Source organism: Panthera onca, chromosome B4, assembly GCF_046562875.1.
Source record: "Panthera onca isolate mPanOnc1 chromosome B4, mPanOnc1 haplotype 2, whole genome shotgun sequence".
Classification (NCBI taxonomy): Eukaryota; Metazoa; Chordata; class Mammalia; order Carnivora; family Felidae; genus Panthera; species Panthera onca.
In genome coordinates, this window is record NC_138345.1 from 82,589,765 (window position 1) to 82,615,434 (window position 25,670).

Sequence of the window (25,670 nt, forward strand, 5' to 3'; positions counted from 1 at the left end):
CTTTATAGAATTCCATCATAGGAATACACCATAGTTTATTTGCCCATTCTACTGTTGCTGGACATTTGAGTTGTTTCCAGTTTGTGACTATTATCTATATGAATAGTGCTGCCATGAACTTGTACATGTGTTTTGATGTACGTATGTGTTGGGTTTATACCTAGGAGTAAAATTGCTGAGTCATAGGATATACATTTGTTCAGCTTTTGTAGATACTACTAAATAATTTTCTGAAGTGGTTAAACTAATTCAAAATCCCACAACAGTATGTGTAAAGTTCCAGCTGCTCCAAATCCTGGAAAGGCAGAACATTCTGCCCCCAAAATGTAGGTGTGAGAGGCATCAGAGATGCTTTATAAATCCCTTACTCTTCTGAGGTTTGGTCCATGCAAATCATAGGGATTTTTGCTGGCACCAGGTTGCATAGATTCAGTCTCTAAAGGCTAGATGTATGTTTGAAACTGTTTTTTTGTTTTGTTTTGTTTACCTCAGATTACCTTGGTTAAAAGGTATTTTATTAAAAAAAAATTTTTTTTTAACGTTTATTTTTTTGAGAGAGAGAGAGAGAGTGTGAGGTGAGAAGGGGCAGAGAGAGAGAGAGAGAGGGAGACAGAATCTGAAGCAGGCTCCAGGCTCTGAGCTGTCAGCACAGAGTCTGATGCAGGGTCGAACCCACGATCCATGAGATCATGACCTGAGCCAAAGTCCAGCGCTTAACCGACTGAGCCACCCAGGAGCCCCGAAAGGTATTTTAAATGAGAGTGAGGGAACTTAGTCTAGGACTAGTAATTTTTGAGGGGAATGGGAATTGGCAGAAATGTTGGTTTGTGAAGGAAAAGGCTATCATATCAGTCTAGTTCCTTGATTTCTGCATGCTGGGTTTCTTGCACGAAATATAATATGCTACAAAAATCTTCTCACTTCACAAGACAGACAAAACTCACTTCTACTTCACAATACTTTTAGACTTTCACTTTGCCCTTCACAACAGTTGCCTTATCTTTGAATGTGTCTGAAGAAGGGATGAGAATAGTCAGGGTCATCATATAGGATGGAACTGAGGAGCTCAATAGGAGACTATAGAGACGTAGAAATGAGGCAGGGAAAGAATAGGTGCTAGATGAGTTATGACAAAAAGGAGCTGAGAAGAGCAGGTGGCTGGAGCCCTGCTGGATGCTGCAAGCTGGGAGTTAAACCTTTCTAGGAAGGGTGTTTCCCACGCATAGAAGGACTTCCTGTTTTCTTCCTAGTTATCTCTCTCTGGGTTGTAGGGGAAGTGAATATTCCTGGATCCTAAACCCTGGTGGGCAGGAAGAAAAGGCATGGAGTGTAGGACTGGAATCCTTGTTCTCTTAGAGGGGCTTCTTCCAAGGAGGAAGCAAACCCAAACCGTCTGTTGCCAACTGCAGTGCAGACTCTGAGCTCTAGGTCTCAACCTGCTCAGACCCACAGCCAGCTCCACCTTGGGGCCTTGGTAGGGATAGCAACCTGTATGCCCTCTGGCCAGTCTCCTGCATCTCTTCCTTTGCCTAAGTTTGGGAAAGAATCCAAATATGTAGTCCTGAAGGGCTAGGATCATCATATTCATCCCCACCCCCATTTTGATGTGTTCTTTTCCCAGCCTCCAAGGCATTACTTGGCTTTTTCTGTCTAATCCATTGGATGACAGAAGCCCCACCAAAAAAGTCAGTGAGAGCCTGCCCAGGAACAAAACAAATATATCAGTCATCATATGTTCTTTAGGGATGAGAGGGGAAGTGAAAAACAAAACACTTGTTTGGGGTATTGGTCTCAAATTCAGTCCCTGCCAGCTATTTTCAGGTAAATCCTATACTTCTGATTCTGTTAGTGATTTCTGTTCTGTATCTTTAATATTTTCACCCTCCTAGGGTGGGATGTAGAGATGTCTTTCTAGTGGAACACTTCTAATATGATCCTGACCTGGGATACTCCACTGCTGAGTTTGGGGGACTCCACATGACTGCTGCCAAAGTATAATTTTCAAAAAGTTGAAAAACATGATTCTCATACAAATATAGGTAAACACATGCCCAAGATTTATTTCATTCATTAATAAGGGAACCAGAGGGATGATAAAATGGATTCAAAGACATTTGAGGGACTGAGTATTTATAGATACTGAAGATATAATGTTGGAATAAGATTCCTAGGTTATAGGGGTGCCTGGGTGGCTCAGTGCATTCAACTCTTTATCTCAGTTCAGGTCTTGATCTCAGGGTTGTGAGTTCAAGCCCTGCATTGGGCTCATGCTTGGTATGAAGCCTATTTAAAAAAAAAAAAAAAAAAAGATTGGGGGCACCTGCGTGGCTCAGTCAGTTAAGTGCTGGACTTTGGCTCAGGTCATGATCTCATGGTTCATGGGTTTGAGCCCCTTGTTGGGCTCTGTGCTGACAGCTCAGAGCCTGGAGCCTGCTTCGGATTCTGTGTCTCTGTCTCTGCCCCTTCTCGGTTTACACATACACACACACACACACACACACGCTCTCTCTCTCTCTCTCTCTCTCTCTCTCAAAAATAAATGTTAAAAAAAAAAGATGGCTGGGTTATATACAAAACTGGTTCATATCCTATAGGACAATATAAAACAGGAATTTTTGGGATCTCTTTTCTACTGGACAGAAATTATTTGCATTTACTGGACAAAATCTACAAGTTAATATGTATCTTCACAAGGCCTGGACCCTAAGCAGTAGTAAACAGTAAGTCAAAAAAAGAAACATCCCCCTAGATAATTAAATATATTTCAAGTAGGCCTTTTAGACAGTGTTTCAGAATGACATTGAAAGGATACACGATCTTCACTTTACCTTATCGTCAAGTTTTGGGTAATTTCTTAACACTGCTGTTGCACCTGGTTTTGTACCCACTCACCTCCCTAACATGCTCAAATCTTGACAGTGAGAAATAGAAGTCTTAGAATAAAGTAAAGCAGGACAGAGAACCATTTGCACTAAAGTTGAAGTTCCTTGACTGTAGTAACGATGATAATAGTAGTTAAGAACTTTCAAGCGTTTACCATATGGTAGACATTAGTGCTTTATATCCATGAACTCATTTCATATTCCCAACAATCCTATCTCTGCTTTACAGACGATGGGACTGAGGCCCATAGGGGTTAAATGACTTGTCCGAGATGACATACAGCTATAGAGTGTCAGAACTAGGGTTTGAAATGAGCAGTTTATACTAGCCAACTGGATCCGACAATACATTAAAAGAATTATTTACCACAATCCAGTGGGATTTGTCCCTGGGATGCAGGGCTGGTTCAATATCTGCAAATCAATCAGTGTGACACATCACATTAATAAAAGAATAAGAACCACATGATCCTCTCAGTAGATGCAGAGAAAGCTTTTGACAAAATACAGCATCTTTTCTTGATAAAAACCCTCAAGAAAGTAGGGATAGAAGGATCATACCTCAAGATCATAAAAGCCATATATACAAAAGATCCACCACCAATATCATCCTCAATGGGGAAAAACTGAGAGCTTTCCCCCTAAGGTCAGGAACACGACAGGGATGTTCCCTCTCACCACTGTTGTTCAATATAGTATTAGAAGTCCTAGCTTCAGCAGTCAGACAACACAGAGAAAAAGAAGGCATCCAAATTGGCAAGGCGGAAGCAAACTTTCATTCTTTGCAGATGACATGATAGTCTATGTGGAAAACCCAAAAGATTCCACAAAAAACCTGCCAGAACTGATTCATGAATTCAGCAAAGTTGCAGGTATAAAATCAATGTACAGAAATCTGTTACTTTTTTTTTTTTAGTTTTTTTTAACATTTATTTATTTTTGAGACAGAGACAGGGCACGAATGGGGGAGGGTCAGAGAGAGAGGGAGACACAGAATCCGAAACAGGCTCCATGCTCTGAGCTGTCAGCACAGAGCCTGGCGCAGGGCTCGAACTCACAGACCATGAGATCATGACCTGAGCCGAAGTCGGACGCTTAACTGACTGAGCCACCCAGGCGCCCCTCCATTTCTATATACCAATAATGAAGCAGCAGAAAGAGAAATCAAGGAAGCGATCCCATTTACTATTGCACCAAAACCCATAAAATACCTAGGAATAAATCTAACCAAAGAGGTGAAAAATCTATACACTGAAAACTATAGAAAATTTATGAAAGAAATTGAAGAAGATACAAAGAAATGGAAAAACATTCCATGCTCATGGATTGGAAGAACAAATATTGTTAAAATGTTGATACTACCCAAAGCAATCTACATATTCATTGCAACCTCTGTCAAAATAACACCAGCATTCTTCACAGAGCTAGAACAAACAATCCTAAAATTTGTATGGAACCAGAAAAGACCCTGAATAGCCAAAGCAATCCTGAAAAAGAAAACCAAAGCTGGAGGCATCACAATTCTAGACATCAAGATGTATTACAAAGCTGTAATCATCCAGATAGTATGGTACTGGCAAAAAACACTTAGATCAATGGAACAGCATAGAGAACCCAGAAATGGACCCACAAATGTATACCCAACTAATCTTTGACAAAGCAGGAAAGAATATCCAATGGAATAAAGACAGTCTTTTCAGCAAATGATGTTGGGAAAACCGGACAACAACATGCAGAAGACTGCACCTGGACCACTTTCTTACACTATATACAAAAATAAACTCAAAATGGATGAAAGACCTAAATGTAAAACGGGAAGCCATCAGAATCCTAGAGGATGAAACAGGCAACAACCTCTTTGATCTTGGCCATAGCAACTTCTTACTTGACATGTCTCCAGATGCAAGGGAAACAAAAGCAAAAATGAGCTATTGGGACCTCATCATAATAAAAAGCTTCTGCACAGTGAAGGAAACAGTCAACCAAACTAAAAGGCAACCGACGGACTAGGAGAGGATATTTGCAAATGACATATCAGATAAAGGGTTAGTATCCAAAATCTATAAAGAACTTCTCAAACTCAACACCCAAAAAACAAATAATCCAGTGAAGAAATGGGCAAAAGACATGAATAGACACTATTCCAAAGAAGGCTACTGGAATTATTCCCCTATTCCAGACGGCTAACAGACACATAAAAAAATGCTCAACATCACTCTTTATCAGGGAAATACAAATCAAAACCATAATGAGATACCATCTCACACCTGTCAGAATGGCTAAAATGAACAACTCAGACAACCACCAATGTTGGCAAGGATGTGGAGAGAAAGGAACCGTTTTGCACTGCTGGTAGGAATGCAAACTGATGCAGCCTCTCTGGAAAGTAGTATGGAGGTTCCTCAAAAAATTAAAAATAGAATTACCCTACAACCCAAAGGATATTTATCCAAAGGATACTGGTGTGCTGTTTCGAAGGGGCACATGCACCCCAATGTTTATAGCAGTGCTGTCAACGATAGCCGAATTATGGAAAGAGCCTAAATGTCCATCAACTGATGCATGGATAAAGATGTAGTGTGTGTGTGTGTGTGTGTGTGTGTGTGTGTGTGTGTACACGTATATATATATATATATACACACATATACATATACATATATATACGTACGTGTGTGTGTGTATATATATACATATATATGTATATATACATATATATATGTGATGGAGTAATTCTCGGCAATCAAAAAGAATGAAATCTTGCCATATGCAACAATGTGGATGGAACTAGAGTGTATTATGCTAATGGAAATTAGAGAAAGACAGATATCATATGACTTCACTCCTGTGTGGAATTTGAGGTACAGGACAGATGAACATAAGGGAAGGGAAGCAAAAATAATTTAAAAAAACAGGGAGGGGGACAACACATAAGAGACTCTTAAATATAGAGAACAAACTGAATGTTGCTGGAGGGGTTTTGGGTGGGGGATGGTCTAATTGGGCAAGGGGCATTAAGGAATGAGCACTGGGTGTTATATGTAGGTAATGAATCACTGGATTCTCCTCCTGAAATCATTATTGCACTACATGCTAACTAACTTGGATGTAAATTAAAAAATAAATTATATAGAAGAAAATTATATATAGAAATTATATAGAAGGAAAAAAATATAAAGTTATGTAGAAAAAATTATATAGAAGGAAAAAAATTATACAAAAAGAAAAAGTTTGGCTCAGGTTAACCTTCAATCAGAGGTGGGTAATGGGATGCAGAGAAGAGAAATGTCTGTAGGTTTTTCATAGGAATGGTGTTTGTCCAGAAGAAGGTAATTGATTATTAAGGATTATATTTAGTCCCCAAGGAATTCCAGCCAGAGCTCTGCCCCTACACACACTATGTGGATATCACCAGGCTTCTTTTCCCAAGAAGATAATAGTCTCTTCCCACCTAGTTTCTAAGTCTTATTTGGAGAAGAAGAGAGAAACATGTTGGTATTGTAGGGACTGCGGTTATGTTATTTCTTGTAGGCATCTTTGGAGAATAGGTTTATATGATGAGCTTGACATTTTAAATTTATTTCTTCTTGTTTTTATTAAGGTTTGAGTAGGAACAGTTTTGAAGAAAGGGCATGGATTCATCTAGATGTCTTGATCTCTGTCCTGTTCTAAATCCCTGCCCCACATTATCACTTTGCATTTTCTTTTCCCTTAGATATGGCAAGATTGTCTCCACTAAGGCCATACTGGACAAGAGTACAAACAAATGCAAAGGTGAGAGAACAGCTATCTTTGGTGATGGAGAGCACCTATGAGTGAGGCCATCCCTTGTCTCTTATCTTTACTGCTCAAAGCTCCTAGTACTCAGTGCTGGGGAGGAATTTCTAAGGTTTTCAGGCTTAAAAGACTAATAGATATTTAGATTGTTTGGTGACCAGATAGCTAGAGCTGAAAATGCTATTTTGGGGACCCAAGGCTAGAAGCCTGCACAGAGTCCCTCAGCCTGTTTTGGACTTCTTGTTTCCCCAGATTGGATGGTGGATATGGGAGGTAAGATTGTTTCTATTTAGTAAAGCATTGTAAATGCCTTGCAGTAGTGGTAGTGGTGCGATGACTTGGTGGGTATTATTTTGTAAGGATGAATTTGTTGAGGTTTCGAGCAGCGCTGGGTGTGGATGGAGGAATAGAAGGAGGTGAAGGACTATCTATTGGGTGGGGTGGGGCTTCTCACAGGTGGCTGGCTGTCTGCAATGGAGAGGCTATATTCCCTACATGCCTGGCATTCCTGGGATGTGGCTAGAAAACAGGAAGGAGTTCGTTAGGGGTGGGGGCTGTGGATTATTAGAAGAGCCTAGTTTCTGAAACCTCCTATTTCTTAAGGGGGAGGGGAAAAGGCAAGAACATCACAAGGACCCCATCGCCCTTGGCATGCATAGCTGTAAAATAGACTAAATCTCATGGGGTTTGAAGAGCACGTGGATAACCACTTGAAACCTCTTAATTTCTTTCTCCCTTCTACTCTGTTACATGGATCATAACTCTTCCTCTGTCTTCTGACAAGCCTGGGCCTCCTGCCTCCCTTACACCCCCACCTCCCAGTGATGCTATTTCCCTGTTCCAGGCTATGGCTTTGTGGACTTTGACAGTCCTTCGGCAGCACAGAAAGCTGTCACAGCACTGAAAGCCAGTGGTGTGCAGGCACAGATGGCAAAGGTAAGGGTTCTACCCCATGTCTACTCCTCCTAGCACCAGAGGTCCAGTTCTAAGGCTTCCAGAGGGTGTAAGACCATGAATTTGATGGGCAAGGGCCATGTGCAGTAGTTTTTGACTATATCTGACCAAAGAAAGGCTGGGCCAGCGTCCCATTGAGCATCCCTTGGCTGCCAGAGGAAGGTGTTCTTCAAAATCTGTGGTAGGTAGCTCTGTCGACTCTTCCTCTCATCAAGTATTATAAGCAGGTAAGAGGGTCAAGATAGCTTCCCTTCCTCCTGCTGTTTCTCCATTTACACCCTGGCCCCACTTCCCTACCAGACAGCTTGTGGTAGTTTAGCAACATTCTATGAAGAAGCCAGTTGTGCAACTCAGAAGTTAAGAAGTGCTCTTCACTTCCCAACACTGTTCCCTTTGCTTGTGCTGGGGATGGGGTATCTGTAGGGGAATTGTTAGGGGTTGGGGAGAGGGAAGCCACAGCAAGGAAGGAAGCTGACCCTCTTTGTCATGTCTCTGGGGAGCTTTTGTTTTAATCCAGACTACTAGAAACCCTGAGGCTTTTCTCTCCCTTCTGTTTTGAGGCGGGATTGCCCCCTTGCCTTTCTGAAGTCATTGTGAATACTCTGTAGAGCTGATGAGGTGGGCCTGACCGTCACTCTTTTCTGTATGGTTAAAGAAAAACAAAGCCCTGAGGGGAAAGGCAGAAGAGGGATTGAAGTTGGTGGTGACCTGACCCTACTCTCTAGGGCAGTGACTGCTTAAATTCTTAAAAATACAGCTGTGGAAAGTTATTGCCATTTTGCACATTCTGCCCCCTGGTGGGGGCTCTTCCACCTCTTTCCTCTTTTCTGAGAAAAGCCCTCTGACAATGGCGTTTAGGAGACTTCAGAGTTCCTACGAGATTAGAGCTCTGAGGGCTGCATGGTGACCCAGAGAGCTAAACATCTGCCCCTTAGCACAGCCCCCAGCACGTTGCCTTTCCTTTCCCCTTCTCCCTCTTCCTGCTCTCCCTCAGTCGAGAGTGAACAGGCATTCCTACTCAGAGGATTGAACAGGCATTCCTACTCAGAGGATTCTGCTGTGGCCGGAAGAGGAGGGAGGGGGATTGCTTAAAACAGGCCAGCCGGGAAGCAGTGCTGGCCAAGGGAATCCAGTGCTGGGGAGGGAGGAGTAGCTGCTCTGCCTAGTTCTTAAAGAGACAGCCAAAACATCACCAATGACTTCTATTATGGGTGTGTAAAGTACTGGAAATATTGAATCTGCTTTTTTTTTTTTCCCTTGACTCAACATACAATCCATGGTAGTGAGACTAGGTGTTATGAATAGTTAAGATACTCTTTGTTTATGTGGGCCCCTTCCTACTGTCTCTTTTCTGAGATGTCGTATTGTGATGAGGGCTTAGGGTGGGAGAGGGATAAGAGATGTGAGCTTCATTTTCTCACTTTTTTCCCCATAGCAACAGGAGCAGGACCCCACAAATTTATACATATCAAACCTTCCATTATCAATGGATGAACAAGAACTGGAGGGGATGCTGAAGCCCTTTGGCCAGGTTATCTCTACTCGAATCCTTCGAGATACCAGTGGGACCAGCAGAGGGGTTGGCTTTGCAAGGTGAGGGATATCAAGAATGGGAAATGATGAAGCTAATAAAGAATGTCACTTAGAAGATCACCAAAAAAATCTGTACTCCCTCCCCCAAGGGACAAATTATTGGCCTAAAGTACTTGACAGTGAATCAGAAATTCATTTAATTAGAGGTCACAATACTCAAAAACCCATTTGTTCCCAAATCTTTATCCTTTCTCCACTATTTCTTGCTACTGTAGCATTTGTTCCTTTGATCCAGACCCAAGCAGAATACAATAATTCTATATCTTCTTACAGTTTACTGAATAGTTTCTCATTCTATTATCTCATTTAATCTTTACAACAACCCCACGAAATATAGTAAAACCTTGGTTTGCGAGCATAATTCATTCCAGAAACATGCCTGTAATCCAAAGCTCTTGAATATCAATGTGAATTTCTGCATAAGAAATAATGGAAACTCAGATGATTTGTGCTACAACTCAAAAATATTCATATGAAAATTATTACTAAAAAAATGATTACCATAATAAAAATATAAAGAAAAATAAATTAACCTGCACTTACCTTTGAAAACCTTCATGGCTGGTGTGAGGGAGACAAGAGAGAGTTGGGTTATTGTGTAGGGCGACTTTCACTAACAGAATCACTGCTATCTGTTGGCTCAGTGGAATCTTTTTCTACGTGGCGGCCATAGTATATGGTCACACGGATGTTGACTCCAGTGCAATATTAATAAACTCTTATCATATACTGTATTTAATGTAACTGGCAATAAGGCAGCAGAGGGAAAGGTCTGTATACCTGCAGGCAGCCTGACCTAGAACGAAGCAAAGCATTCCTAAGTTTACTCTTGTATGGACTGTCCATACAAAAGCAAAGGACTGTCCATAGGTGCTTTGAAGTGACAAAAAATGCACTAGTGCCTGTTGTGGGCATCTTCCAAGGTTCTGAAAAATCACTGATTTCTGCCAAACACTGCGGCCTAAGACTGAGCATTCAAACATAGAGATGATCACCCACAGTCCCGCAGAAAGAGAGAGAGAGAAGAACCATTGGCTCAGTTGTGATCATGTGACATTTGGCATCACATACAACTTGTATTGTAAGACATTGCTCATTTATCAAGTTAAAATTTATTGGAAATGTTTGTTCATCTTGCAGAACATTCACAGAACAAGTTACTTGCAATCCAAGGTTTTACTGTAAATATTCTCTGTTTTAAGGAAACCAGGACACCTGGGTGGCTCAGTCAGTTGAGCTTCTAACTCTTGTTGACTCAGGTTATGATCCCAGGATCATGGGATTGAACTCCGTGTTGCACTCTGCACTGGGTGTGGAGCCTGCTTGGGATTCTGTCTTTCCCTCTGTCCTTCATGTGCTTCTGTCCACTCATGTGCTTACTCTCTCTCTCAAAAAAATAAAAATAAAAGGATACTCTAAAAAAAAAGCCATTTTATAGATAAGGAAACCAGAGTCCCCAATATAAAGTGATTTGTGCAAGGTCCCACAGTGAGTGGTAATCCTTCTGGCTTTAAAATCAGTGGGATGAAGATTTGGTCTACCTTTTCAGTTCTGTTGAGAGACTTAGATCCTAGACCAATTCTGCCACTAATTGCCCCTGTGATATCAGACCTTTATGTGACTTGGTTTACTCTGTGAAGTGGAGATTGATATAGATGAGTGGTTTTCTTAAGGTATACCGTACAGCTGTGGAGTTCTCTAGGTTGCCTACCTCTTCTGGGCTTAAGTGTCATTTGTAGGGTTTCATAATCTCCTAGCCCACTTAAGAAATGGTTCTGCCTTTATTTTAAGATTTTGTTTAAACGGAGATTCTGTCACTTTTTCTAAAAGTTTGAAAACTATTGGAATAAGTGATCTGAAGGTCCCATTTTGTGTTAAAACATCTTGTCTGGTCCAGGAACACTCCCTTACTCTGGAGTATTTCAGATCTTGGGAACTCAATCTTGGTAGCACCACCTGCTGGCAATCCCAAGTATAACTGAAAGAGAGTTCCTAGGCTTGAAGTCATCATTTTTTTTTTTTTTTTTTTTTTTTTTTTTTGCTCCCATACTCTTAAAGCAGAGGTTCTCAACCTTTTTCAGTTCATGGCACCTTATGTTGTCTCAATACTTTGTTTTTTGCTCTAGACCAAAAGAAATACTTGAAGGGGCACCCAGCTGGTTCAGTCAGTAGAGCATGCGACTCTTGATTCTGGGGTTGTATGTTCGAGCCCCACATTGGGGTAGAGTTTATTTAAAAACAAAACAAAAAACAAAAAAAAACTGAGCAAAAGAAATGCATAACAGTTCAGTTTATTGAGTAATTTAATGGTCTAAACAACTCAAAAAGTTTTTATGTTAAAAATTTTGTAGCTATTTTGGAGTGCCTGGGTGGCTCAGTTAGTTTTTGCTTGATTTTGGCTCAGGTCATGATCCTGGGATTGTGGGATTCTCTCCCCCACTTGTGCGCTCTCTCTAAAATAAAAAAAAAATTTTAATTAAAAAAATTGTAGCTATTTCAAAAATGCATTAAAAGAGAAAATATTTTTATTTCAATCTTTATACTTACTGTACTTATAAATGGGATGTGCATCTGTTGAACACTGCACAACTTCTCATCTGTTGAACACTGCACAACTTCCCAAGCCTTGGAATCAGATTAGACACTTACACCCTTATTTCCTGTTACACATTGGTTTTCTTATGGTATTTGCTTTTGTCGTAGCCACCATTGAAAAACTAGCTTTGTAATAATACATTATCAAAGGATTGTAGGGTGATCTAATATTGAAATAGTGACCTGTTTAGAGTTAGTAGTCCATCCAGTATCCAACAGATGTTGCTGTATTTTCTTCAGAAAGTTCAAAAATTCCCTGTATGTGCCTCTGTGAGCTCACTGCAGAGGCACAGGGTACCTCCGAGCCCAGTTTGGAAACTGTGGCTTTGAAGACTTGAAAAACTGAAATCTTTTGCATCTTTCTATGTTACTATCTACATATTTTCTTCATACATTTAGATCTTGCAAAGTATAATTTCCAGCAAATTACAAGTATTGACATTTTAAATAAAACTGTCATGTCATTTACAAATGTATGCAAATATATCTAAATGTCATAGCAATGTGATATACAAAATCATCCTTTTAAAAATATATAGGACATTTCTTTTTTAATAGTTATAACTTTTTTAAGTTTATTGTTTTTTTTTTTTTTTTAGAGAGAGGCGTGCAAATGGAGTAGGGGCAGAGAGATTGAGAGAGAATCCCAAGTAGGCCCCACACTGCCAGGGCAGAGCCCGATGTGGGTCTTGAACTTACGAGATCATGATCTAAGCTCAAGTCAAGAGCCAAACGCTTAACTGACTGAGCCACCCAGGCGCCCCAGTAGTCATAACTCTTAGATCATTCTTATTATGATGTTCTTTCTCTTTTTAAAAAAAATTTTTTTTAGTGTTTTTTATTTATTTTTGAGAGAGAGAGAGCACAAGCAGGGGAGGGGCAAAGAGAGAAGGAGACACAGAATCTGAAGCAGGCTCCAGGCTCTGAGCTGTCAGCACAGAGCCCAAAACAGGGCTCGAATTCATGAACTGGGAGATCATGACCTGAGCCTAAGTCAGATGCTTAACTGACTGAGCCACCCAGGCGCCCCTTCTTTTTTTTTTTTTTTTTTTTTTAATAGACTGATGTGTTTAGGGACTATTTAAATTTTATTTATTTATTTTGACGGGGGACGGGGCAGAGAGAGAGGGGGAGAATCCCAAGCAGGCTCCATGCCGTCAGCATAGAGCCAGATGCGGGGCTCGATTCCACAAACTATGAGGTCATGACCTAAGCCAAGATCAACACACACTTAACCGACTGAGCCACCTAGGCGCCGCGCCCCCCCCCTTTTCTTGATCTTGTAATTTCCATTCCATTTCCTTACAAAATTGTATTCCAGTATAAAATATTTTTATAGTTGAAAGTCTTTTTATGGATCATTCTGTCGTACTTCTCTGTAACTGTTTTTTTGTTTTCATGCTGAGAAACCTGTTCACATAAATAAGTAAATGGGAATAGAGTTTTGTTAAAATAGGAATTCTTTGAATTCTTATTTATATGCCAATAACCAATGTGATTGATTTGTCAAAATTGATTTTTTAATGTGTCCGTTAACAACCTACTGAGTTATCCAGCTTGTTGGAAAGAAGAATTAGAAACATCTGACTTACAAAATGATTTAAAAGCCAGGCATCATTGCCTCTTGTGGAGTTTGGGGATGGGTGCAAAATCTGTGGAAAGGGGTGGCTGTGAGAGGGCACTTGACCTTTGGTGGCCACAGGCTCTCCCCAGGCAGACCAGTTTTAGGAAAGAGCTTATGAGGAAGTGGAGGGTCTGAAAACAGTTCTCTTAAAATACCCCATGCCTGCATAGCCTTCTGGAAGATTAAGGAGTAGAAGTAACCCAACTAAAGACTGCTGCTGTGGAATACCTAGGTTGTGGTTTTTCCCTAAAAGGTTCCATTTGAGACCGTTTTAAAATGACCACCTTCATAGGAATGGTTCATATTTTTAGTGGTTATTGGCATAGAAAATGCAATGAGATTTACTTTAAATATGGAAGGAGGGGAAGATACTGTACCTTGTGTCATACAGACCCTTAGAATTTTTAGAACACACTTAAAAGACATGATCTCATTTGATCTGCAGTAGGGTAGGGTGGATATTATCCCTAAAGCAGAAATGAGGAATAGGTCCAGTGGGTTTTTGTGCAGGTCCTAACTCACAGAACTTTGGGTAGTAAACTGGTGCTGGAACCTAGATTTTCTAGTTTCTTACTTGTCGTCTTTCCCCAATAAGACAGTTTAACTCAGTAGTTCCCAACATTGTTTCTGTCACTATAGACCATGAACTCTGTCTTCCCTTTCCTCTTACAGTTTTATAAAATCTTAATATTATTAGGAGCTAATTAGACTACAAAAGCAAAAAATAAACATTAGCAAGTTCTTAGCTTATACAGTTTTATTGGCGTGAAGTTAGGAATTTTGTAATAAAAACTAATGGTGACATGGGGTACCTGGCTGGCTCAGTGGGTAGAGCATGTGATTCTTGATCTCAGGGTCATGAGTTCAAGCCCCACACTGGGCATAGAGCTTATTTAAAAAAAAAAAAAAAGGCAGGGGAGCCTGGGTGGTTCAGTTGGTTAAGTGTTCTACTCTTGATTTTGGATAAGGTCATGATCTCACAGTTTGTGAGATTGAGCCCCATGTTGGGCTCTGTCTGACAACGTGGAGCCTGCTTGGAATGCCCTCTCTCCCTCTCTCTTTGTCCCTCGTTCAGTTGTATTGTGTATACTCTCTCTCTCTCAAATAAATATTAAAAAAAATTTTAAATAAAAAAATCTGGGTGTCTGGGTGGGTCATTTGGTTAGGTGTCCAGATGTCGGCTCAGGTCATGATCTCATGGTTTATGAGTTTGAGCCTCACATTGGGCTCGCTGCCGTCAGCACAGAGACCACTTGGGATCCTTTGTCCGCCCCCCTCTCTATGCTCTTCCCCTGCTCACACTTGTTCTCTGTCTCTCAAAAATATACATTAAAAAAAAGGTTATTCCTAAGAAATAAATAATAAAATAAAATAAATAATGGTGACAGCCACTATTTATTCTATTCTTGTTTGTGAACCACACCTAATAGTGGGCCTATCCATCAGTAACTTCTTTGGGATATTCATAGCATGAGGATCTTCATTTTTCCTTTTAGGAGCCCTATACGAACCAGTTGAGGGAGCTTTTAGACCCTGGGGTTGCCACAGGGTGCCTGGGTGGCTCAGTTGGTTAAGCACCTGACTTCAGCTCAGGTCACAATCTCACAGCTCTTGAGTTTGAGCCCTGTGTCGGGCTCTGTGCAGAGCCTAGAGCCTGCTTTGAATTCTGTGTCTCCCTGTCTGTCTGCCTCTTCCCTGCTTGTGCTCTCTCTTTCTCTCTCTCAAAAAATAAACATTTAAAAAAAAGATGCGGTTGCCTCTTCAAGATACCTTGAATTTGTGTGGAGAAAACTGTGTTTCTAGAGTCATAATTTTTGGAGCATTTGTGGGGCTGGGAACTTAGAGCTTTCTCTTTGAATGTAGGGGGAGCACAGATCCTGGAGAAGCTAGAGCCTAACCCCTCTTGTGCTCCTTAGGATGGAGTCCACAGAGAAGTGTGAAGCCATCATCACCCACTTTAATGGAAAATATATTAAGACACCTGCTGGAGTACCAGGTGAGGCATCTGGGAATCAGGCTGAGAGAGTCACAGATTGTTACTTCCAGGGAAGATTCTGGAGGCATTTTGCATGAGTGTGAATGGACTAAGTGAGGTAGGACTCAGCTGCCTGTTTGCTTGCTTTCTTGGCAGCCCCTTCTGATCCCTTGCTTTGCAAATTTGCTGATGGTGGTCCAAAGAAACGACAGAACCAAGGAAAATATGTGCAAAATGGACGGGCCTGGCCAAGGAATGGAGATGTGGTAAGAGGACCTCTGAGGAGACAGGAGTACTAAGGTTATTAAAGTGGAATGGAAATTACCATGGCCTGATTTCTGTGAGTTTAGTGGCAAGCTTGAGAGCTATAGCATGTAACTGAGAGATGGCTGGCTGCTTAACATGATCTTCAGTGTGGGTCTTGAGCAGGATTTTGCAGCCTGCACAACCAGAAAAACTCCAGAACAGCAGTAATGGGACCAGTCCAGACTTTGCTCTAATCTGTTGCATCAAACACATCCTAGTCTTGACATTCTGGGCTTCCTCCTGTTACCACCCAAGGGCTCACAATATGATTGATCACTGTGTTCTTCCTTTATAGGGTGGTATGGCTTTGACCTATGATCCCACCACAGCTCTTCAGAATGGGTAAGGGTGTTTGCTATCATTGGGCTACCTGAAAATGACAACAGCCTGTCCTGGTACTGGGATGTTTCACCTTGATTTTTAAACAGCAGTTAGTGGGAAGTGGCTGTGTCTGTTAGTGGGGCCCTTGTGGTTTCCTGTGACTCCTTACTGATGAGGTTCCTTCTTCCAGGTTTTACCCAGCTCCTTATAACATCACCCCCAGCAGGATGCTTGCTCAGTCTGCACTCTCCCCATATCTTCCATCTCCTGTGTCTTCATATCAGGTGTGTTCATGCCCAAAAAAGGGTGTGGTGGTTTTCCGTTATCACTGTGCTTTAGGTAAAGGAATATAAGGCTGGAAACTACTTATTTTTTGGTGTTTCCTTTATGTATATTGCTCACAAATCATTTTACTTGAAAGCATAACATGTGATCACATTACATATATATAGACTGTTATGGTAGCATCCTCTTACTCTCTGTCTACCACCCCATAAGTAAACCCATATTAATTTCCTATTCCATATATTTCAAAAAATTCCATATTTTTCTTCATGTGGTATACACATATGTATACAGTTTTGGAAGTCATCGTTTAATGTGTATACAGTTTTGGAAGTCATCGTTTATTTTACAGAAATCTGGCCATATTAAATATATTTTTATACTTCTCTCCTCTCACTTAACAGTATCTTAAACCAGTGATTCTCAAAAGTGTGGTCCCTAGACCAGTAGAATCACCTGAGAATTTTAAAAAAACATAAATTCCTGGGTTCCACCCCATATCTGCTGAATTAGAAACTCTGGGGATGAGTCCCAGCAATCTGTCACCATACAAAGTTATTATAGTATTATCGACTGTATTCCCTATGCTGTACTTTTCATATCTGTGACTCACTTCATACCTGGTAGTCTGTAGCTCATAATCCCTTCCACCTATTTCGTCCATCTTCACCCCACCCCTCCACCCCCCTGGAAAGCTAAATTTTTAACAAGCTCTACATGTGATTCTAATGTAGTTAATGTTGAGGTTCTTTATTTTAATTATTTCTTTTTTTAAATAGTTGCATTATATTTCATGCTGCAGATATACCAGAATTCTTCAACTCTATCTTGGTGAAGGGTATTCACTTGGATTTCAGAGTTTTTCTGGTACAAATAACACTCCAATCCATGTATTATTCAACCTAGCAGGCACATTCCTTGGACTCTAGCTCCCAGAAATAAAACCACTCATAAGTAAAGACCCCTATGGCTACATCCTTAAGTTTGAGTACTTTTATTTCTGGGGACTAGAGTCCAAGGAGCATGATTGCTAGGTTGAATAATGTATGGACTTTCAGGGTTCTTTTTGTTTTTAATACGTATTTTTAAAGTTTATTTATTTTGAGAGAGAGGAAGAGAGCGCATGTGCATGTGAGCAGAAGAGGGACAGAGAAAGGGAGAGACAGAATCCCAAGCAGGCTCTGCACTGTCAGCACAGGAGCCGAACACAGTTGGGGGGTGGGGGTAGATACAGTCTTAGGAAAAGTGGGATCATGCATGCCTTGAACTGCAACCAAAGGTCTGGCGCTTGACGACTGAGCCCCCCAGGCGCCCGACGACTGAGCCCCCCAGGCGCCCTTGGACATTCAGTTTTATAGATGTTGCCAGATTGCTTTCCATAAAGGCTTTCCAAATTGCTTTCCATAATGTTTCAGTTCACATTATGAGAGTGAACTGAAACAATGTATGGGAGTGCCCATTTCCCTCCAGCCATAAGTGACATTGCTCTTTTTAAGTTTTTCCTGTTTTGATAGGTGTGAAGTGCATTGTTGCTTTAAATTTTTTTTTTATGTTTATTTTTGAGACCGAAATGGAACATGAGTCGGGGAGGGGCAGAGAGAGAGGGAGACACAGAATCTGAACAGGCTCCAGGCACAGAGCCTGACATGGGGTTCAAACCCACCAACTGTTAGATCATGACCTGAGCTGAAGTCAGAAGGGATGCTTAACCGACTGAGTCACCCAGGCACCCCTGCATTGTTATTTAATTTGCACTTCCCTGACTATAGCTGAGTTTAAGCGTTTTTTGTTGTTGTTGTTGTTTTTTGCATTTATCATATTTTGATTTGCTCTTCTCTGATTGCTCTTCATATGCTTGGCCCATTTTTTTGTTTGGTTATTCCTTTCCCATCAACTTATAAAAAACTTATTTGTATATTATTTAAGTATTAATCCTCTGGTTATCTTTCTTACAAATATTTTTTTCCAAATTTATTTTTTGTCCATTGACTTTGTGTTGTGGTCCTCAGTCTTGAACTGTAAATCTGAATCACTTGGAGAGCTTATCAAACCTAAATTACTGGGCACCACACAAAGAATTTCCAATTCAATACATCTAGGGTAGGAGGCAAGAATTTTTTTTTAATTATTATTTTTTTAAATGTTTTATTTGGGAGAGAGAGAGCATGAGTGGGGGAAGGGCAAAGAGAGAGGGAGACACAGAATCCAAAGCAGACTCCAGGCTCCGAGCTGTCAGCACAGAGCTCAATGCAGGGCTCAAACTCATGAACCATTATGACCTAAGCTGAAGTTGGACGCTTAACCAACTGAGCCACCCAGGTGCCCCCTCCAAGATTTATTTTGGTTGTTTTACATTTAAATATGTAATCATCAGGAAGTTATTTTTTTAATATATATATTTTAAAGTTTATTTTGTGAGAGAGAGTGTGAGCAGGGGAAGGGCAGAGAGAGAGGGAGAGAGAGAATCCCAAGAAGGCTCTGTGCTGACAGTGCAGGGCTTGAATTCATAAACTGTGAGATCATGACCTGAGCCGAAATCAAGAGAGTTGGACGCTTAACCAACTGAGCCACCCAGGCGCCCCCAGGAATTTATTTTTGTATATGGTAGCAGATAGGGATTTTTTTTTAATGTTTATTTTTGAGAGAGAGTGCGTGTATGCCCACGTGAGCTGGGGAGGGGCAGAGAGCAAAGGAGAGAGAGAATCCTAAGCAGGCTCTGAGTTGTCAGTGCAGAGCTCAGACTCATGGGGCTTGATCTCATGAACCATGAGATCATGACCTGAGCCAAAATCAGGAGTTGTTGCTTAATTGACTGAGCCACCCAGGTACCCCTAAAGATTTTATAAGTAATCTCTGCATTCAACACAGGGGCTCAACCTTACAACCCTGAGATCAAGAGTCACACAGTCCACTGACTGGGCCGGCCAGGTACCCCACCAGATAGGGATTTTATGGAATTCTTTCAGAACGTTAGCGAGTTGTCCTAGCACCAGATTATTATATCATCATATTTGAATCAATGTATTATTAACATGGTGAATTAAATTAAAAATTAATGGTGGGGCCCCTGGGTGGCTCAGTCAGTTAAGCATCTGACTGCAGCTCAGGTCATGATCTCACAGTTTGCAAGCCCTGCATCAGGCTTTGTGCTGACAGCTCGGAGCCTGGAGCCTGCTTCAGATTCTGTGTCTCCCTCTCTCTCTCCCTCCCCCACTTACACTCTGTCTCTCTCTAAAAAATAAAACATTAAAAAAATTTTTTTTATTAAAAATGGTGACTTAAATTGTCACCTTTGTCATATAATAAATATTGGGGTTTGTTTCTGTATCCTTTATCCTCTTTCAGTGCTCATTGTGTCTGTTCTTACTCCAGTGATGCGTTGACTTGATCACAGTGGCTTTCATAATATGGTCCAATATAAGACAAACCTGTTCCAAATTTTTCAGTCTTTTTGCTATTTTTGGCATTTACTCTTCTGTGTAAAGTTTATGATTGATCATTTTATCTAATTTTTGGAAAACTGATAATTTTTTTTTTAATTTTTTTTAACGTTTATTTATTTTTGAGACACAGAGCATGAACAGGTGAGGGGCAGAGAGAGAGGGAGACACAGAATCTGAAACAGGCTCCAGGCTCTGAGCTGTCAACACAGAGCCCGACGCGGGGCTCGAACTCACAGACTGTGAAATCATGACCTGAGCCGAAGTCGGACGCTTAACCGACCAAGCCACCCAGGCGCCCCGGAAAACTGATAATTTTAATTAGAATTACATTAAATTGATTAGTTTAAGAGAACTGACTTTTTTTTTTTTTTTTTTTTTTTTTTGAGAATTGACTTTTTAAAAAGTATTCCCTCCACCCAAGATTTGGTATTTCTTTTCATGTTTTTAAATCTCTTTTTATGTCCGTCAACAAGGTTTTCGTGTTGTTTACATAGGTCTTATACTTTTCTTGTTGAATATATTCCTAAGTGTTCCATAGTTTTTATAAGCATTTCTAGATACTTCTGGATACACTGAAGAAAAGCTATTGGTTTATGTTCATCTATCTTGTATGCAGCTACCATGCTAAATACTACTACTAGCATTTTTTTTTTACTGAGTCTTTTAAGTTTTCTAGGTATACAGTTATATCATCAGTGCAAAATCATAGCTTTCTCTTTCTTTCCAATTTTATGCCATTGTGTTCTTATCTAATTGTAACCTGTTTGACCCTACTGTAAACTACTATTTTCATAAGTGCAGGGGTTTTAATATTTCTTTGTTTAGGTTAATGTTAACAGCTAGGTTTTGGTAATAGCTTTCAATATATGTATGTAGTTTCTAGTCTCTATTTCACTTTTTGGTGTTTTTTTGTTTGTTTTTAATAAATTGCTGCTGGATTTTATCAAATGCCTTTTCAGCATCTCATACTATGGCTTTCTCCTTCAGTTTTGACTTTTCTTTATAGAGTATCTGATGTTGAACAATCCTTATATTTATGGGGTAAACCTACTTGTTTTTTGTGATGCATTTCTAGTTTCTCATTGCTAATTTTTTTCCATTTTAAAATTGAGATATACTTCATATGCCATAAAGTTCACCCACTTAAATCAAAACCACACTCAGATATCACCTCACGCCAGTCAGAGTGGCTAAAATGAACAAATCAGGAGACTATAGATGCTGGCGAGGATGTGGAGAAACGGGAACCCTCTTGCACTCTTGGTGGGAATGCAAACTGGTGCAGCCATTCTGGAAAACAGTGTGGAGGTTCCTCAAAAAATTAAAAATAGACCTACCTATGACCCAGCAATAGCACTGCTAGGAATTTACCCAAGGGATACAGGAGTACTGATGCATAGGGGCACTTGTACCCCAATGTTTATAGCAGCACTCTCAACAATAGCCAAATTATGGAAAGAGCCTAAATGTCCATCAACTGACGAATGGATAAAGAAATTGTGGTTTTTATACACAATGGAATACTGCGTGGCAATGAGAAAGAATGAAATGTGGCCTTTTGTAGCAACGTGGATGGAACTGGAGAGTGTTAAGTGAAATAAGCCATACAGAGAAAGACAGATACCATATGTTTTCACTCATATGTGGATCCTGAGAAACTTAACAGAAGTCTATGGGGGAGGGGAAGAAAAAAAAAAGAGGTTAGAGAGGGAGAGAGCCAAAGCATAAGAGACTCTTAAAAACTGAGAACAAACTGAGGGTTGATGGGGGGTGGGAGGGAGGGGAGGGTGGGTGATGGGTATCGAGGAGGGCACCTTTTGGGATGAGCACTGGGTGTTGTATGGAAACCAATTTGACAATAAATTTCATATTTAAGACAATTTAAAAAAATAAAAATAAATTCACCCACTTAAAGTAGACAAGTCTAATTTCTAGCATATTTTGCAAAGTTATGCAAGTATCACCACTGTCTAATTCCAGAATATTTTTATCACCTCAGAAAGAGACTCTGTACCCATTAGTAGTCACTGCCCATTCTCCCTCACCCCCACCCCCTGGCAACCACTAATATACTTTCTATGGGTATAGATTTGTCGACTCTGGATACTTCATATAATTGGAAGCATACAGGGCTCTTGGGTGGCTGGGTCGGTTGAGCCTCCGACTTTGGCTTGGATCATGATCTCACAGTTTATGGGTCCGAGCCCCATGCCGGGTTCTGTGTTGACAGCTCAGAGCCTGGAGCCTGCTTCGGATTCTGTGTCTCCCTCTCTGCCCCTCTCCACTCGTGCTCTGTCTCTTTCTCTCAAAAATAAAACATTAAAAAATTTTAAAAAAATAAATGGAAGCATACGGTATATGTCTTTTGTGTCAAGCTTCTTTCACTTAGCATGCTCTCAAGGTTTAACGTGTTGTAGCATATAGTGGTACTTGGTTCTTTTTTATGACTGAATCAGTCACATTCCTTTGTGGGACTATACCACATTTTGCTATTCACTTATCAGTTGATGTCTCTTTGAGTTGTTTCTGCCTTTTGGGTATTGTGAATAATACTGCTTTGAACGTTTGTGTACAATTATTGTGTCAACACATGTTTTAGTTTCTCTTGGGTATATACCTCCAAGTGAACTTGCCGGGTTACATAGGAACTCTGTGTTTAATTTTTTGAGCAGTTGCCAAACTGTTTTCCAAAGCTGCTGTACCATTTTACATTCCTGCCCGCAGTATATGACACTTGTTATCCTCTCCCTTTAAATACAGCCATCCTAGTGCGTATGAAGTTGTATCTCATCGTGGTTTTGATTTGCATTTCCCTAGTGACGAATGATGTTGAACCTCTTTCATGTGCTTATTGGCCATTTGTGAATCTTCTTAGAGAAGTATCTATTCCTATCCTTTGCCCATTTTTAAATTGGGTTATTTGTTGACATGTAAGAGTTGCTAATATATTTTATAAAGAGTTTATTCTTAATGTTTCTATGTTGTGAGGGGGCATTCCAACTTTTTTGGGGTTTTGCTGAAACCAAACTATCAGATCACTGGGAGAAACAGTGGTTTCTAGGCAGTTAATGTGTTTGTCTGTTTATTTTGTTTGCATTAGAGAGTAACTCAGACATCTCCTGTACAAGTACCTAACCCATCTTGGATGCACCACCAGTCATACCTCATGCAGCCTTCAGTGAGTGTTCATAAGTGGGCAGAAGCCAAAGAGGCAATTTGATGTAAAGAAAAACAATGGGAAAAACAATGTAAAGAAAAACAATGTGGGTGTGAGTTCTGGCTTAGAACAAACTCAGAGTTTGTTATTCCAAGACAAGGACTCCTCCACACCAATGAGCAGAGCTCCCGTTTCTGTTGTACAGCTGGGTTACTACTCACGTGTTGTTTCCCAGGAATTTTAAATGTCTGCCTTCAGTGGTCCTGATAGATGTGAATCACTAACCCTGTCCTTTGGTGCTGCCTGTAGGGTTCAGTTCTGACACCAGGGATGGATCACCCCATTTCTCTCCAGCCTGCCTCCATGATGGGACCTATTACCCAGCAGTTGGGCCACCTCTCCCTCAGCAGTACAGGCACGGTAAAGCAGGACATTTCTGATTTTCAACTCATACTGAGCAAGGGGTCCCTGTGTCATACTCTTCAGCATAAATACTTGTGAGTGAGGGCGGCGGTTACTTCGGCATCAGTGAAGGCACACTCAGACGAGGAGAGAAACAGAATACGGCCGTTCTGTTCCCCAGTTCACTCCTTTTAACTGATTCCTACTTGGAAAACTAAACAAATAGTGCTTCTGTCTTCATAGCAGTTTATCCAGGAGCTCACACACATGTCCTTAGAAATCCTTACGAAAATCATAGAAAGAAGAATGCATGAAGCTCTTGAAGTTTCTCGTAGGTCGGCTGCATTCTGGCTTGCACAGGAGAGCTTCAAGGCTGTGTGATGAGCAAAAGCAGAAGGCAGGAAAGATCAGGAAAGGAAGGCATGGAGGTGGACGTCTCTCTAAGCCAGTGCATTTTAGAACCACCTGAAGTGCTCTTGAAAAAGACAATTAGATTAGACTCTCTGGGGATGGAACATAGGCACCAGTGGTTTTTAAAGCTTCCCAGGGACTTTAAATGTAGCCAAAGAGCCCATCTCTGAGCCTGTTGCTGGTTTTCACTCTAGTACATGCCGACGGCTGCTGCTATGCAAGGAGCGTACATCTCCCAGTACACGCCTGTGCCGCCGTCTAGTGTCTCAGCTGAGGTAAGAGCTTTCTCGTCTCTTTGGATTGAGGATAGGACAACAAACAGGCAGACTTTCACCTGATCAAGATCTTCCTCTAACAGTGATGCTGGTTCTGTGTTCCCAGTCAGCTGGTAGGTATGTGAGTGAATGTAGGAAATAAGGACTTCGTCTGTGTCCTTGAATGAGGCCCTTCCTCACATTGGACAGACAGTGGTTAATGCTGCTCGTACTGAGTAGTGTCTTGGGAAGAAGACAGAGTGCTCTAATCGTTGAGGAGGTGATGCTGTGTGTGCATGTGTGTGTGTGCTCTCACGGGTGTGCAGAAGGGGGTGGGTCTGGGTGGGTTCTAGTTAGGCTACTTTAGTGGGAAGTCACCAAAGGCATGTGTAAGGTGACCCTCCTACCTTGGCTGTGGTGCAGGAGAGTGGCGGCCAGCAAAATCAGGTGACGGTGGATGCTCCCTCAGATCATGGGGTCTACTCTTTCCAGTTCAACAAGTAACAGCGGTAAGAACCATAGGTTCTCATGTCTGTCATCCTCCTCCCTCCCCTCTCTGGCTTCTGCCTCCTTTAGGATCCCCCTCCCCGTCTGTGCTGAGTACAGGCCTACCTCTTTTTTGTGTGTTTTACTTTATTGAGCTTTGCAGATATTACATCTTTTTTTTTTTTTTTTTTTACAAATTGAAGTTTTATGGCAACCTTGCTTTGAGCAAGTCTGTCAGCACCATTTTTCCAACAGCATTTACTCACTTCGTGTCTCTGTGTCACATTTTGGTAATTCCAAAATATTTCAAATTTTTTATACATTTGTTATGGTGATCTGTGATCAGTAATTATGACTTTCTGAAAGTTCAGGTGATGGTTAGCATTTTTAGCGATAAAAGTACTTTGAAATTTAGGTATGCTTATTTTTTTTAGGCATAATGCTATTGCACACCTAATAGACTACAGTATAATGTAAACATAGTTTCTGTATGTGCTGGGAAACCAAAAATTTCATTTGAACTTGCTTTATTGCGATACTTGCTTTATTGCAGTGGTCTGGAACCGAACTGCAATCTCTCTAAGGCATGCCTGTGCAAACGAATTCTCGGCAATGCTGATGCTCCCAGACTCCAGAGGGCCAACCAGGAATACAGACCATCTGTGGGGTCCTGCTAACGACTAACACGCAGTCATCGTTTTTCACTGGCGGGGCCCTGGAAAGAGAAATCTACGCACTCCCTGCCCTCTGCTTATTCCTCCATTCCTGATGGAGCCTGGGGGAGCCGTCACTTTTTGTGTGTGCTTCAGCCAAGGAGATCAAAAGAACTGTTTTTCTTTTTTTTGCAAAGAAAGTTTTCTATTTTGTTTTCAACTGCAATATACTCTTTCCATATCCCAAAGAGACAGTGCCTGGAGCTTCTTCTCATCTTTACGCAAAACAGTGTTTGATGTGTTGGGCTTCTCTGGGGAGGCTTTAAAAATTTTTGTCATTTCTTTTTTTAAAAAAAGGAAAAAAAAAAGGTGTGAAAGAAAGATGCAGAAGTCCTACTGTGGACCCTCACACAGATTTTAGTTATGGGCTTATTTTGGTGTGTGTAGAAGAATATACAGACTTCAGAAGTTTCATTTTATAAAGTCTTAGTTCATACATCCCGTCTCTTCTTCACACATTTTATGCCTTCTTTCTCTCATCCAGACTGTTCTTT

The 25,670-nt window shown here is 40.9% G+C and overlaps 1 protein-coding gene across 4 annotated transcripts in view; it reads left to right on the forward strand.

Moving 5' to 3' along the window:
- RBMS2 (RNA binding motif single stranded interacting protein 2) overlaps nt 1-25,259 on the forward strand; it is a 66,327-nt gene extending 41,068 nt beyond the window's left edge. For all 4 annotated transcript variants that reach the window (XM_060657258.3, XM_060657257.3, XM_078449776.2 and 1 more), the window contains 12 exons: nt 6,596-6,654; nt 7,502-7,593; nt 9,047-9,204; nt 15,340-15,419; nt 15,555-15,664; nt 16,000-16,046; nt 16,216-16,309; nt 22,854-22,931; nt 23,220-23,330; nt 23,918-23,998; nt 24,401-24,486; nt 25,017-25,259. In XM_060657258.3, the coding sequence (XP_060513241.1) occupies nt 6,596-6,654; nt 7,502-7,593; nt 9,047-9,204; nt 15,340-15,419; nt 15,555-15,664; nt 16,000-16,046; nt 16,216-16,309; nt 22,854-22,931; nt 23,220-23,330; nt 23,918-23,998; nt 24,401-24,481 (991 nt within the window). In that variant the 3' untranslated portion in view covers nt 24,482-24,486; nt 25,017-25,259. The remainder of the gene's footprint in view (nt 1-6,595; nt 6,655-7,501; nt 7,594-9,046; nt 9,205-15,339; nt 15,420-15,554; nt 15,665-15,999; nt 16,047-16,215; nt 16,310-22,853; nt 22,932-23,219; nt 23,331-23,917; nt 23,999-24,400; nt 24,487-25,016) is intronic.
- Nucleotides 25,260-25,670: the final 411 nt, after the last annotated feature.